The following is a 16,259-nucleotide window of genomic DNA, read 5'->3' on the forward strand; positions in this document are numbered from 1 at the left end:
CCTGGGTTCAGGCAATTCTCCTGCCTCAGCCTCCTGAGTAGTTGGGATTACAGGCACGCGCCACCATGCCCAGCTAATTTTTTGTATTTTTAGTAGAGACGGGGTTTCACCATGTTGACCAGGATGGTCTGAATCTTTTGACCTCGTGATCCACCCGCCTCGGCCTCCCAAAGTGCTGGGATTACAGGCGTCAGCCACTCATTCTCATTTTATTGTTTTGGTACTATTGTACAAAGTCACAACTTTTTCTTTTTCTTTCTTTTTCTTTCTCTTTCTCTCCTTCCTTCAAAACAAAGTCTCACTCTGTAGCCCAGGCTAGCATGTAGTGGCATGATCTCAGCTCACTGCAACCTCTGCCTCCTGGGTTCAAGCGATTCTTCTGCCTCAGCCTCCCAATTAGCTGGGACTACAGATGCCTACCACCAAGTCTGGATAATTTTTGTGTTTTTAGTCAAGGCTAAAAATACATGGGGTTTCACCATGTTGGCCAGGCTGGTCTCGAATTCCTGACCTCAGGTGATCCACCTGCCTCAGCCTCCCAAAGCGCTGGGATTTCAGTAGTGGGCCACCACACCCGGCCATAATTTTGATCTTTCTTGATGATAGTTCTTCCATCATGTTATGGCAGTACATCCATGGACTGAAGGAATAATGTTACTCTGAGAAAATCTGGCTTTTGGAATTTCTCCACAAAATATTGGCCCTAGAGTCGGTTTTTACTGTGTGATTAGCTTTTATGAGTTTCTCCTGAGGCAATGATGCCAGCCATGTCCCCAAAAGACAGCACAGTCTACCTTTAGTAGAGAAGAGCACAGATTCTGAGCAGAATTGCCTTTGAGTCCAACTCCACTTCTTGTTACCTGTGTGACCTCGTGTAATTCACTTAAACCTCTGTGCCTTGGTTTCCTGATTTGTGAAATGGAGATCATTAACAGTACCTACTCATAAGGCTGTGTGGCTGAGCAAGTTGATATAATTACCATGTTTAGCACATGATAAGTGTACCACGTGTTAGCTGCTGTTAATATTATATCCCCTCCAGTGAGGAAATGAACACAAGCCTAAATTATTGCTTGAATGGGGAGAAAGCAAAAGCCATACAAAAAGGAAAGACAGATTTGTACTTCAAAATATATCATCTTACCACAGAGGTAATTATCGAATTAGCTAAATAATTCCATATTTTTACTTTTGAAATTGACATTAGCATCTTGAATTCTCTACAATTATGAATGTATAATTTCCACTTCTTCTGCATGTGTGCAAATCAGTTCAGCATAACTGGCTTTTTTTCTTCCTCTTCTTTCCAGTAAGTCAATAGGATTACCTTTCCCTTAATAATCTTTAAAATGTCTGAGTGAAGGACAGGAAAATCTTTAATGGGAAGGCCAAACATCATCAGTTCTTGAGTCAAGTAAACATCAAAGAACAGAAAGAAAACACAACTCTGGTATTTTACTGGAATCTGAGTGAATAAATAGGGACCACAGGACAACTGGCAAACGGCTGCTTGTGTTACATCAGAAGGAAAGAAGAAATGATAAACATGGATTTCCAATATGAAACTGTTACACAATATGATTAATGGAGCTAACAGGCACCTATCACACATTAGAAAATCTTCTAGAGGATTTTAAAACAAAAGGAACAATTTGTCCAGAGTATAATTGACGCTTCCAGTTAAATTTCACAATTTTGCACCTCAGGGACTACTTTTGTTTTTCTTAGAGGGCAAATAAACTGACCATTTCATCTTGGCAATTATTAACCCACCTCTTTTTTTAAAAGGAAAAATTTGGCTTATCTCCATATTTTAGTTGAGATGACATTTTAATTCATATATTTATAGGTAAAATGTTATTACGTTAATGCTTAATACAAAGCAATGTTTCAGCTGAACTTTGATTTTACTTAATCTTCAATGAAACATTATTGAAGTAAAAGTACAAAAACCCTCTGAATGAATATTATAATAAGTTTTAAAATATATTTTTTATAAAGATATATTATTGGATCTTTCACAAAAATGTCATACAAATGGGGAAAAAGGGAAAATGTCAGAGTGTTGAGATTTGCCCTTAAATCTCCACGTCTGTTTCTGGATTGAAGCCAGAATCAACATTGTCCCTATATCTAATCAAATCATGGAGAAATAATTACAAATTCTGAATGCAGTTAGAGGATACCGGGAAGCAGGGTGTCTGGACAGAGCCTGAGCTGGATCTCTGGCTCATTTCTGACTTTGGCAAGGTATTTAATGTCTCTGCATTTTGGACATGCTTGAAATGATGCTAATTTATTCCACAGGTATCATAGTAACCAAAACTCAAGTAACAGCCATTAGCTTCTGCAGAAGTCAGGTTAACTAGCAAGAAGTCTGCTTCTGCAACTTGGAGTAGAGATTTAGAATTATATATCTTTTCTATTTCCTTTATATTTTGAATGAATTGTATGGGAGTTTGTGGCAAATGACAGGTTTGCATTTTCACTATAAAATATTAAAAATAAAATGAACCATATGACAATTTTCACTTCAAAAGTAAAAACTTCAGAAACGTTTTTCTTTATTTCATTTATTAGGGATCAAATGTATTTAACTTTTTAAGACTTTCAGTGAGTATGAATTCTTAATAAAAATACAAAGTCACAGTTGTAGTTATTTTCAGAAAAAGGACAAAAAATTGGAAGGAAATAGCTTAAAAGGAGTCTCTAAGCTCGTGTTTATGGGTAAATTTTTAACTCACTGTCTTACATTAAGGTTATAGTCCATTTGTGAATGCTAACTTGTTAAACAGACTTCCTTCAATAACTTTTTCCTTCCTTTTTGTTTCTTTTTTTTTTTTTTTTTTTTTTTTTTTTGAGACGGAGTTTCGCTCTTGTTACCCAGGCTGGAGTGCAATGGCGCGACCTCGGCTCACCGCAACCTCCGCCTCCTGGGTTCAGGCAATTCTCCTGCCTCAGCCTCCTGAGTAGCTGGGATTACAGGCACGCGCCACTGTGCCGAGCTAATTTTTTTTGCATTTTTAGTAGAGACGGGGTTTCACCATGTTGACAAGGATGGTCTCGATCTCTTGACCTCGTGATCCACCCTCCTTGGCCTCCGAAAGTTGTTTCTTTTATGTATCATTTTAAAATGGCTTGCTTAAAACATACATTTTGAAATGTTTACATGCTACTAATATACTTTTGTATCTCTTTTTAAAACTTACATATTACCTGTTGAACTTTTCATTTACAAATTTAATGTGTTTGTCTTTAAATTTAATGCAGTGTAATTAATTAAATACTTTTTAAAAAATGTAATCGGGAAGAAATTAGAATTTAGAGCATTAAAATCATTTATGTCAAATAATATAGTCCACCAAAGAACAGCCATTGGAGAACAATTTTAATTTTATGATAATTAAAAGGTTTGAAACTGCCCAAAGCAAAAATATTATAAAAGAAGTCAACTAATTGTGCAGTAAATGAACAGAATAATTTGATACAACTTTACTGAAAACCAGAAGTGCAGAATAAATAATGGTTTACTATAATGAATGATGGAGACCAGAGTTTCGAAGCAAATGTCTTAATACCTAGCATTTCTTCAATATTATAGAGAATGTTGGTTAGACTTACAAATGAGGAAAATGGGCAATTTTAGAGGACTTAAGATATTCTCAGTCAGTTTGACCACTTATTCTAAAGTTAGTCAAAGTAATATAATGACTTTCTCAAAATTACATAATGACATTTTGAAATGCTTTCTTGTTTATATACTGCCAGACTAGGGTCTGCATTTTTTATTTGATTATTTGATTATTTTAATGGCAATGAGATGAATATTTCAGGACATCAAGAGACAGAGACCTGTCAAAACATTTTCATTCGCCCTTTATTTCTTTTTACCAAATATTGCTAAGCAATATTTATATATCTTACATCATATAATATATATAATATATAATATACACATCATTATATATAATAATTTTATGTACATACATACACATATGTATACTGTGTGCATAGGTAAAATTATATGTTAGACATAGGTGCATCTCCCAAAACATTTTCAAAACATGCTATCATTTATGCAAGAGCCAGAATCAAACATTGGAATAAGAAAACAATTTTTTTAAGCTCTAAGTGTTTGTTGTTGTTTGTTTGTTTTTTGAGACGGAGTCTCACTCTGTCACCCAGGCTCGAGTGCAGTGGTGTGATCTCACCTCACTGTAACCTCCCGCCTCCTGGGTTCCAGCGATTCTCATGCTTCAGCCAACCAAGACTAGCTGGGATTAAAGGTGTGCACCACCAAGCCCGACTATTTTCTTTGTATTTTTAGTAGAGATGGAGTTTCACCATGTTAGCCATGCTGGTCTGAAACTTCTGACCCAAGTGATCTGCCCGCCTTGGCCTCCCTAAATGCTGGGATTACAAGCGTGAGCCACCATGCCTGCCTAAACTCTAACTTTTTTTTTTTTTTTGAGACGGAGTTTCGCTCTTGTTACCCAGGCTGGAGTGCAATGGCGCGATCTCTGCTCACCACAACCTCCGCCTCCTGGGTTCAGGCAATTCTCCTGCCTCAGCCTCCTGAGCAGCTGGGATTACAGGCACGCGCCACTATGCCCAGCTAATTTTTTGTATTTTTAGTAGAGACGGGGTTTCACCATGTTGACCAGAATGGTCTCGATCTCTTGACCTCGTGATCCTCCTGCCTCGGCCTCCCAAAGTGCTGGGATTACAGGCTTGAGCCACCGCGCCTGGCCAGCTCTAACTTTTTAAGCTAATTTATTCATTTCTGAAATAAAGTACTTGATCCCACAAAAGCATAGGAAAACTGGAACCAAATAAAAAAGATAATTTCAACGGATAGCATTAAAGCAAAGTCTAGAAGGTACAGACATTTCTTACCTTTTAATTTTTGACTCCTGAATATTATCTGGGGTTGGATTAAAATAATGAAGATTTGTTTCCTGTCATGTAAGAAAAAGAGGACATTATTTTTACCACTGATACTTAGCAGTTTCATTCATCAAAGAAAAATCCTAATCAGTAATCCATTAAATGCATTGGTTCTTTTCAGTCAGAAGAAAAATTTGAGTTGGGAGTCACAAATAAGTGGTATTCATGTCATATTGTTATACTAATTTCCCAGACTAGTGTGAATATGCTTAGTGAAAGTCTCTTTTATTTCTTTAGGCAAATAATTTTTCCTCTCTGAGCCTCATTTCCTCTAGTGTTGATGATACTTTACTGAATGACCTCACTTCCTTTAATTATGTTTTGTCTGCATGGCCTATCCTCGGGGAATAAGGTTTTCTGTTTCTAAAATCTGTTTATATGCTTTTTAAAAACACTTTGTTTTCCACCTTTATTTTCTTTTTCTTGCTTATAATAAAATATTTTTTTCTTATTTTCTGTAACATGAAAAATGCTTTATGATTGTATGTCTGTGACTATCCAATTAATTATATTTTTAAAATATCTATTTGCAGAAAGGCATTTATTTTTTTCCTTTTGTGATGAATTTTAAAATTAGGACACGAGGGTGCAAATTTAAAAAATAACACAGCTATTGTAGTTTTGCTCAAAAATATATTTATTGCCAACTGAAAACATGAGTCAAACTAAAAACTTATTTTGAGATAGCTATGATATGGCCTTAGCCCGCTTATGTAGCCAACTTTTAAATATGTTAGTATTGTGTTTTCAGTTATATATTTTCTTTTGGGATTTTATAAATCCAAATATCTCTTTTAAAACCAAAATAAGCTATCACATATCAACATTACATATTTGCGAATCACAGAAAACTATGAAAAGCATAGTTTCTTTATAAGTTCTTAGTTATTTTTGTTGTTGGAAGGGTGAAGATGGAGGGAATCTGATAAAGACATCTTATAAATTTAACAGACACAAAAGAATTTGATCTCTGATAAGCAACTGTAAAATTACAATACTAGATATTAGGAAGTTCTTCAACTCTGATTTAGATTTACACAGTTTCTTATCATCTATTCAATAGGTATATTGTTGGTACCTGCGCTAGGTTCAATTGTGCCCCCCAAAATATATTCATTCCTAACTTTTATTACCTGTGAATGTCACCTCATTTGCAAATAGGGTCTTTGTAGATGGAACCAAGTTAAGATGAGGTCACATTGGATTAGGGTAGACCCTAACCCAATGACTGATGTCCTTATATGAAGAGGGAAATTTGGCAATAGAGACATACGGAAGAAAGACCGCCATGTAAAGATGGTGTCAGAGAATGGAGTGATAGTGCCACAAGTCAAAGGATGTCAGGAATTGCTGGCAACCACGAAATGCCAGAAGAGGCCTTAAAGGATTTTCTCTCCTAGAGCCTTTGAAGGAAGCATGACCCTGCTCACCTTCATTTTGGACTTGTAACCTCCAGAACTGTGAGATAATAGACTCTTGTTTTAGGCCACTCAGATTATGGTTATTTGTTACAGCAGCCTTAAGAAACTAGTACAGTACCTAACTATCCACCCAGCATTAGGGTATGGCAGTGTATATAATAGATATAGCCCTGTAAGCACCAAGAGTTGAGGGGCTATATGTATTATATATAGTTTCATCTATATCTATTCAATAGATATGCTGTTGGTACCTAGGCTAGGTTCAATTGTAGATGGAGCAGGTAGACAATAAACACATATATTATCATATTTCATTATATTTGGTGATGAGTGCTGAGAAGAAATCTAACCCACTGTAATAGAGATATGGAATGTGTGGGTAATACTGTTTACCTGTGTCTTCACCCAAATCTCGTCTTGAATTGTAGTTCTCATAATCCCACATGTGGTGGGAGGGACCGGGAGAAAGATCACTGAATCATGGGGTAGTTACCCCCATGCTGTTCTCATGATAGCGAGTGAGTTCTCCTCAGATCTGGTGGTTTCATAAAGGGCTTTCCCCGTTTTGCTCGGCACTTCTCCTTCCTGCCATCATGTGAAGAAGGACTTGTTTGCTTCCCCTTCCGCCATGATTGTAAGTTTCCTGAGGCCTCTCCAGTCATGGCAAACTGTAAGTCAATTAACCCTCTTCCCTTTATAAATTACCTAGTTTCGGGCAGTTCTTTATAGGACCATGAGAACGGACAAATACAATGGGGGGCAGTTGTTATTTCAGATGTAGTCAGGGAAGGTATCTCTGGGAAGAGAATACCTGAGCAAAGACCTGAAAGATGTGAGGGAGCAAACCTCATAGATTTTCAGAAAAGTATTCCAGATAGAGAGAAAATCAAATGCAATTGCCCTGAGAGGTCTGTGTATTTCAGTGTGTTCCAAAAATGCCAAAGAGGCCTATGTGGCAAGCAAAAATAATGTGAAAGGAGGTGTATTAGGGAGGTGGATGTTCACAGATTATGTAATGCTTCATTGGAGGATAACCACATATCCTGGTTTGCACAGGAAAGGCTCAGTTTAGAATGCTGTCTCATTGTAACTCTAAAAAAAGTTCTGGTTTGCAACAATGGAATCTTCTTTCTTCCCGTTTTGGTATTTTTTTTTTTTTTTTTTTTGCGGGGGGATGTTTTCTCAGACAAGGTTTGCTCTTATTGCCCAGGCTGGAGGGAATGGTGCAATCTTGGCTCACCACAACCTCTGCCTCCCAGGTTCAAGTGAGTCTCCTGCCTCAGGCTCCCGAGTAGCTGGGATTACAGGCATTTGCCACCACGCCCGGCTAATTTTCTGTTTTTAGTAGAGATGGGGTTTCTCCACGTTGGTCAGGCTGGTCTCGAACTCCCAACCTCAAGTGATCCACCCACCCCGGCCTCCCAAAGTGCTGGGATTATAGCTATGAGTCACCATGCCAAGCAACATTGGAATCTTCTAATGGTAGCTTGGGCCAGACAGTAGCAATGGAGATGGTGAGACGTGATTAAGATGTTGTATAAATTTTGAATGTAGAGTCTTTCCTCAGGAAAGTTTTTTGCTTCACTATTTTAGCTTCCTTTAGTAAAAAATAAATGTAATTTCTCCTAAAGGCATCCTGAAGATTAGCTGATGGGAAAACCATGACATTCCATGTGTTGATGATGTGTTAGCAATTTTTTAAACCTATTTTAAGTGGCACGTATTAATGTATTAACACGGGAGGCAGCATTGACATAAAAACAGATTGTTGCCAATTTGTTCTCTCTTATCAAGTAAGCCACAAACAGTATGTTTTGAACCTATCTTTTTTGGCATTTGTTTTAGTATAAATGGTTATAATGATTTCAAGTGTGTTCTTCCTATCTAACCAATATGCATTAATTTAAAGCAATAAAATTGCCATTTTTCTAAGTCAGAAATGTTCAAACATCTGCCATTTCTTATAGTTCAACCTAATACAATAAGAAAGGATTAACTAGGCAATAAGGAAAGAGGTTCAGGTGATCTGGGGGATATTTCCAGAGTGTATCTCCAGAGGTTGCATGGTCTTAGGCAAATCATAAGCATCCCCGTGCTTACTTTCTTATTTGCATTGTGAGACTAATGAAATAAAATAAATGGCCAATTAAATATTGGTAGTGAGTGCTTTGGGGTGTTGTTGTTGTTGTTGGTTGAGACGGAGTCTTGCTCTGTCACCCAGGCTGGAATGCAGTGACACAATCTCAGCTCACTGCAACCTCTGCTTCCCAGGGTCAAGCGATTCTCATGCTTCAGCTTCCCAAGTAGCTGGGATTACAGGCGTGCACCACCACACTGGCTAATTTTTGTATTTTTAGTAGCGATGGGGTTTCACCATGTTGGTGGTCTTAAACTCCTGACATCAGGTGCTCCTCCCACTTCGTCCTCCCAAAATGCTGAGATTACAGGCGTGAGTCTCCATGCCCAGCCAAAGTTTGGCAGAGTGTTCAGTGATGTCCAAACACAAACACAGTATGGTTTCAGATGAGTATGCCTTATTTTTCCAGTCCACATGTTAGACTTATGGAAGTAACCCTTCTCCTCTTGATGGACCCTTAAAGGTAATATTGCAGCCTTGCAGAAGTACATTCTACCTGAATGGCTAACCCAATTTTTTTTTTTTTTTGAGACGGAGTTTCGCTCGTTACCCAGGCTGGAGTGCAATGGCGCGATCTCGGCTCACGGCAACCTTCGCCTCCTGGGTTCAGGCAATTCTCCTGCCTCAGCCTCCTGAGTAGCTGGGATTACAGGCACGTGCCACCATGCCCAGCTAATTTTTTGTATTTTTAGTAGAGACGGGGGTTTCCATGTAGACCAGGATGGTCTTGATCTGTTGACCTCGTGATCCACCCGCCTCGGCCTCCCAAAGTGCTAGGATTACAGGCATGAGTCACCACACTTAGTCGGCTAATCCATTTTTATATAATGCCCCAGGCCATGCAGGCTGCTTGGCATCTTTATGGAAGTAGAGTAATTGTCCCAACAAGCCCATTTAGCAATTATTCTGTGTCATTATTAAAATATTATTCTCTAATTGTGAAGAAAAGACACTGAAGCGTGCTATATGTAGGTCAGTAATTTTTTGGTGACAGGGATTAGAAGACTAGAATCCATTCAATTTTTGAAACTTTCCTTAAAAATAAAAAATACATACTTGAGATAATCTCATCCTGGTTTATTATTATGTTTTTCTAAGCCTTCTTTACACATATATCTTCCTACTGTAATTCAGTTTAAATGGATAGTTTTTACGTCTCAATAAAATTATTGACTACTGATTTGTAACTGATATAATCCTTTGTATTATTCAATGTTGAAAAAATTCAGCCACAATGAATCAGGGGTGTTCCTAAAAACTTCCAGAAAAAAGAAAACATGAAACTACCCCCGGGATCAGAAGGAAGATGTGTTTGCTGATAACACCAGACGTCTTTGGTTTAGAGTATTTATTTCAACTTGAAATTTTCTTAATTCGTAGACATAATCTTGACACCTGCGAATACGAGGTTTAGAACACCATCGCATTGTAAACGAGCCTCTTAGTGCAGTCGGTGTTGGTATCTTAAAGAAAATGATTTTTATCTTTCATGACAATAATAAAGGTGACCTAGAAAAGTGTTCCTTAAATAATTCCAAGCTTATTATATTAATTAGCAAATATTAATTGATAGCAAAGCTAATCATCTTTTCTTCTAATTTGTTCATTAATTCTGTTCCTTTGCAGTGCTGTTCTCACCTCATTTTACCTTTTATAAAAATACACAGAGGGTGTCTCTTTTTCACTTGGTAAACGTTTTAAATGTCACAAAGTTAATTTTCTCTATTTTCAATATAAGCAAATATTTTAATTGAATATATTTAATAAGTTACATATAAAAATATCTACCATTTCTATCACTGGTCCTAATGTAGGTACATACTCAATATATGATTGAATTTTAAAGAAAAATATTTACTAAGATAATAAGAGTGAAATGACAGAGTTCTTATAAATTGTTGCTACAAATTATATTGTATGTTTAAAAGGATAACTTTACTGGAAAAATGGGTCTAGAGATACTTTTTGTTTTTGAGACAGAGTGTCACACTGTCGCCCTGGTTGGAGTGCAGCGGCGCAATCTCGGCTTACCGCAACCTTTGCCTTCCGGGTTCAAGCGATTTTCTTGCCTCAGCTTCCCAAGTAGTGGGATTACAGGTGCCTGCCACCAGCTAATTTCTTTGTGTTTTTAGCAGAGACGGAATTTTACCATGTTGGCCAGGCTGGTCTTGAATTCCTGACCTCAGATGATCCACCTGCCTAGGTCTCCCAAAGTGCTGGGATTACAGGCATGAGCCACTGTGCCAGGCTGGATCTAGGGACACTTATAGGGCTTTTCTGTAACGAGTATTGTAGGTATTCTTGTGTTTTATCTCATTTAGGTGTGTGATTTACTCAGCACTTCATCTCTTTCTATACATCTTGGTTATTCATTTATTCATTCATTCATTCATTTATTTTTAGACAGTCTCATTCTGTCACCTGGAGTGCAGTGGCGCAGTCTTGGCTCCCTCAAACCTCTGCCTCTTGGATTCAAGCAGTTCTCCTGCCTCAGTCTTCTGAGTAACTGTGATTACAGGCATGCTAGCGCATGCCTGGCTAATTTTTGTTTGTTTGTTTGTTTTTGGCTGAGCACAGGGGACTTTATTGACGGTACATGACAAGGTGGGGCTCCCCAGGCCCCTCCCTCTTCAAGGGATTTGCATGGAAACTGAGGAGGGGAGATTCAGTGTGGTGGAGGACTCAGTGTGGCACGGACTCCCCAGCAGTGAGGGCCTCTCTTCCTCTCCTGCTCTCACTGGGCTGGTGGTCCAGGGGTCTTACTCCTTGGAAACCATGTGGGACATGAGGTCCACCACCTGTTGCTGTAGCCAAATTCATTGTCATACCAGGAAATGAGCTTGACAAAGTAGTCGTTGAGGGCAATGCCAGCCCCAGCATCGAAGGTGGAAGAGTGGGTGTCACTGTTGAAGTCAGAAGACACCACCTGGTGCTAGGTGTAGCCCAGGATGCCCTTGAGGGGGCCCTCCGACGCCTGCTTCACCATCTTCTTGATGTCGTCATATTTGGCAGGTTTTTCCAAATGGCAGGTCAGGTCCACCGCTGACACGCTGACAGTGGGGACACAGAAGGCCATGCCAGTGAGCTTCCTGTTCAGCTCAGGGATGACCTTGCCCATGGCCTTGGCAGCGCCAGTAGAGGCAGGGTTGATCTGGAGAGCCCTGTGGCCGTCATGCCACAGTTTCCTGGAGGGGCCATTCACAGTCTTCTGGGTGGCAGTAATGGTGTGGACTGTGGTCATGAGTCCTTCTACGATAACCAGAGTTGTCACTGATAACCTTGGCTAGGGGCGCTAAGCAGTTGGTGGCATTGCTGATGATCTTGAGGCTGTGGTCATACTTCTCATGGTTCACGCCCATCACGAACATGGGGACATCAGCAGATGGGGCAGAGGTGATGACCCTTTTGGCTCCCCCCTGCTAGTGAGCCCCAGCCTTCTCCTTGGTGGAGAAGACGCCAGTGGACTCCACCACGTGCTCAGCGCCAGCATTGCCCCACTTGATTTTGGAGGGATCTCGCTCCTGGAAGATGATGATGGGATTTCCATTGATGACAAGCTTCCCGTTCTCAGCCTTGACGGTGCTATGGAATTTGCCATGGGTGGAATCATAGTGGAACATGTAGACCATGTATTTGAGGTCAACAAAGGGGTCATTCATGGTGACAGTATCCACTTTACCAGAGTTAAAAGCAGCCCTGGTAACCGGGCGCCAAATACGACCAGAAACGTTGACTCCGACCTTCACCTTTCCCATGGGTGTCTCAGGGCTGCGGCTGACGGTGGGAGACAGATGCGGCTGTCTGTCCAACAGGAGGAGCAGAGAGCCGTATTTTCTTTTTTTTAGTAGAGATGGGGTTTCGCCTCCTGACTTCAGATAATCCACCTGCCTGGTGCTGGGATTACAGGCGTGAGCCTCCTCACCGGCCCATCTTGGTTACTTTTCCACAGTGTTAGGAGGAAGAGTTAAATCAGGACTGATTGCTATTCTACGAATTTCTGTCCAGTGTTGTAATACAGAAATTTGGTGTTTCTCTTTAGACTGCTTGATGTGGACAGAGAATGAAATGTAAAGTATGCCTCTCTTCAGAAAGAAGACTTACATTGAAAGAAATAAGCAAACGAATGTGCCTGTACCTTTTATACCTCTCCCCGGTGCACGAAGGAGGCTTGCCAACCGGTGGGCTTCTTTGGAGAGTGGTCAGTCAAGGAAAAGGCTCCTTTGATGGAGAATCCCCAGTATCAGTCTCTGAAGATCTTTTCTGTGAAGCTCTGCGTTCCTCCAGGGAGGAATCCCATGTTCTCTGGCCTGGAAAGTGGTAGGGACGGTGTAGAGCCGGCTGCCCGGCTGCAAGAGAAGTAGCCTGGGAAAGCCTCACCCTTTTCGAACAGTGGCTCTCTTCTGCCCTCCCCCACTTCGGCTGTCATGCCACCTGGAGCACCTCCCGGCAATCTTAATAGGAAGTAAATCTTCCATAGACTGAAAGAGTAGGAGAAGCAGCATTCCCCTGGCTGCTTAGGGTTTAGGTGAGGATCTGACTGTCAAGTCATTTGCCTGTAACTTCATTTCCAAGCCACCAATGCCTCCAATCCAGAACCCACCCAGGGTGTTGCAATGTGACTTCTCCCACTTCTCATGGCGCTCCTGTCCGCTGCTGCTTTGCCAACTCCCCTACTCACCTTCTCTTCTTTCCTTTTCTCTTTTCCCTCCCACTCCCTTCCCCTCCCCTCCCTTCCATCTCTAGGTTCCCCTTCCCTCTGCTCCCCTCTCCTCCCTTCCTTTTCCCCTTCCCTCTCCCTCCCTTCCCCTCCCCTCCCTTCCATCTCTAGGCTCCCCTTCCCTCTGCTCCCCATCCCTTCCCCCTTCCCCTCCCCTCTCCTACCCTTCCCCTCCCTTCCCCTCCTTTCTCCACCCTTTCCCTCCCCTCCCTTCCATCTCTAGGTTCCCCTTTCCTTCCCTTCCCTTCCCTTCCCCCTCCTTCCCCGTCCCTCCCTTTCATCTCTAGGTTCCCCTTCCCTTCCCTCCCTTCCCCTCCCCTCCCCTCCCTTCTCCTATCCTCTGCTCCCCTCCCTTCCCCTCTTCCTGCTTCCCCTCTCCCCCTTCCCCCTCCCCTCTCTTCTCCTCCCCTCCCCTCCCTTCCCTCTCATTTATTTTCCTTCTAGATAGGGCCTCACTCTGTCACCCAGGCTGGAATACAATGGTGTGATCTTGGCTCACTGCAACCTTCACTCCTGGGTTCAAGCATTTCTCCTGCCTCAGCCTCCCAAGTAGCTGGCATTACAGGCACCAGCCACCATACCATACCCAGATAATTTTTGTATTTTTGGTGGAGATGGGGTTTCGCCATGTTGGCCAGGCTGGTCTCCAGCTCCTGACCTCAAGGGATCTGCCCGCCTCAACCTCCCAAAGTGCTGGGATTACAGGTGTGAGCCACTGCACCAGGCCTCCGCGTGCTTTTTCTCACCCACCAACATGCTGACCTTGCACGCTTGCTGTTCTTTCCCTTTCTCTTTGACTTTGTCAATTTGCATCTTTTACACTTTTTCTCATTTTCTAGTGGGCTTTGTGAGAAGGCAAACACTACATTCATGTGTTCAGTTCAACCAGAAGTCCCCAACTCCTTCTTAACTCTTACCTTCAAAACCACACTTAGCCCTTTGTTTTCCCATAAAAGAGGAAAGTGTGTCAGTATAAACAGACTGCAGTTCAAAGCAAGGAAATCACATTTTCCACTCTGAGAAGGATCTTACTTCCTGATTCTGCAGAGGCAACAACAGTTATTGGGGTCACCACGTGAGTTAAATGCTAAGGATACCAAAATTGGCAAGGCGTGATCTGTGTTTTCAAGAATCTTATTCTAGGCAGTGGCTCACACCTGTAATCCCAGCACCTTGAGAGGCCAAGGCAGGAGGATTCCTTGAGCCCAGGAGTTTGAGACCAGCCTGAGCAACACAGGGAGAAAAAGACTCGGGCTCCGTAAGCAGAGAGACCTGTGTCCGTATTTTAACTGAGTCACTTCCTTGTTGTGTAACATTAGGTAACTGATTAAAATGCTTCTGTGCCTTTCCACAGCATTACACAAGCAGCACATTGGAACCTCAAAAAGAACCAGAGCCCTTCCTCTGTTTTAGTGATAGAACAGGCTCAATTCTGGTTAACACTGAATGTCATTCTGTGCAGTGAGAGGCTCGGGAAGTCTGGGAGAATTTCCTCGGTGACTCTAAGACTAGGGTTGGCCTGCAGCTACATCCAACTTCCTGGACCTGCTTAAGTCTGAACTCTGGTCTCATGAAAAATTCAAGGTTGAGACATTTTTGAAATTCTTTTTGTTCTTGCAGTTTTTTCAAGGGGGAACATGGCAAATATGTTCGGTTTCATCCTTGTCGCCACTGCTCTGATAATGGGCAAGGAAGTCTGGGTAAGCTTATTGTGAAAACTATTATTATATTTATAATGCCTGCTTTTACCTGAAGTTTCTTTCATCTTGCATTAAACCTATAGTGACTTGTCATTGAAATAACTAAAGGGGAGAAGGAAAGAGGCTGGTGTAGAAACACCCAACAGATAGGAAAGCAGCACTGTAAAGTGCTTTACATTTTTTTTAATAAAAAGTATTCACAATATATAAAACATTTTTTAAAATTTACTGGAGTTGTTTGGTTGGAATATAATATTGAAATCTGAAACTGTCCATAGTAATTAAAATTGACCTTGGGTTTTTCAATATTGAAAAGTGTAAAACTAGCCAGATTATTAGAAAGTAATTATGCTGAACTTGTCTTGTCCTCCATTTGTGAATAAAAAAGACAAAATATTCATTCAAAGTTCTTGGAGAAAGAAAGCTCCTAGGTTTTAAATAAGCTTACTAGATATGTATAAGCTGCCTCATAAAGATTGGGCATACTTGTGATCTCTTCAATTGTTTTAAAATTGCATAGTACACTCTATTTAACAGTATCACAACTGATCCCCACTATTGTAAAACAACATAGGACTCAGACACCATAAAACGTTCTTGCTGTTCATTTTTTAGCCTGTGTGATTCAAGGTGCTAAGCAAATAACTCTCTCAGAGAGGATAAATCTGAGTGATAGGGAGAGAGTAACAAGAGTGAATAAGAAATCATCCTAGAGAGGCCAGGTACAGTGGCTCATGCCTGTAATCCCAGCACTTTGTGGGGGGCAAGGTGGTTGGATTGCTTGTGGCCAGGAGTTCAAGACCAGCATGGACAACGTGGTGAAACCCCGTCCCTACTAAAAATCCCAGGTGTTGTGGCACGCAGTCTGTATAGTCCCAGCTATTTGGGAGGCTGAAGCACAAGAATCACTTGAACCAGAGAGGTAGAGGTTACAGTGAGCTGAGATTGCACCACTGCATTCCATCCTGAGTCACAGAGCAAGACTCTGGGAAGGAAGGAAGGAAGGAAGGAAGGAAGGAAGGAAGGAAGGAAGGAAGGAAGGAAGGAAGGAAGGAAGGAAGGAAGGAAGGAATCATCCTAGAAAAATGGCTGGGAGAGGTTCCATGATTTGAACCTAGAGATGGGAGGGAGGGGAGACTACAATTGCTTCTCCATCATTAGATAACCTTCAGTTTTGAGGCCAGATTTTTGTCTTCGTGAAATTTATAGTGAGAATTTATAGCCCTTTATAGGGAGGCAGTGTACCTCTTCCCTTTGCCTGAATTAGGATATCTAAGTGTGCTGTTCTGACTGCCTAGCAGGGTGCCTGGAACCCAGGAGGTCCTCATATCAATGGA

At 41.1% G+C, this 16,259-nt stretch overlaps 1 protein-coding gene and 1 pseudogene across 2 annotated transcripts in view; one reads left to right on the top strand and one right to left on the bottom strand.

Moving 5' to 3' along the window:
• Nucleotides 1-2,158: 2,158 nt before the first annotated feature.
• The window catches only part of FGL1 (fibrinogen like 1), a 34,549-nt gene continuing 20,448 nt past the window's right edge, over nucleotides 2,159-16,259 (top strand). The window contains exons 1-2 of one of the 2 annotated variants that reach the window (XM_035270182.3): nucleotides 2,159-2,250; nucleotides 14,843-14,922. In XM_035270182.3, the coding sequence (XP_035126073.2) occupies nucleotides 14,860-14,922 (63 nt within the window). In that variant the 5' untranslated portion in view covers nucleotides 2,159-2,250; nucleotides 14,843-14,859. Of the gene's footprint in view, nucleotides 2,251-14,633; nucleotides 14,923-16,259 lie in introns of those variants that run through there. The other variant, XM_002756897.7, reaches the window with a different exon arrangement.
• Nucleotides 11,265-12,260, bottom strand: LOC100413003 (glyceraldehyde-3-phosphate dehydrogenase pseudogene; annotated as a pseudogene).

Source organism: Callithrix jacchus, chromosome 13 (genome assembly GCF_049354715.1).
Source record: "Callithrix jacchus isolate 240 chromosome 13, calJac240_pri, whole genome shotgun sequence".
In the NCBI taxonomy this organism is placed as follows: domain Eukaryota; kingdom Metazoa; phylum Chordata; class Mammalia; order Primates; family Cebidae; genus Callithrix; species Callithrix jacchus.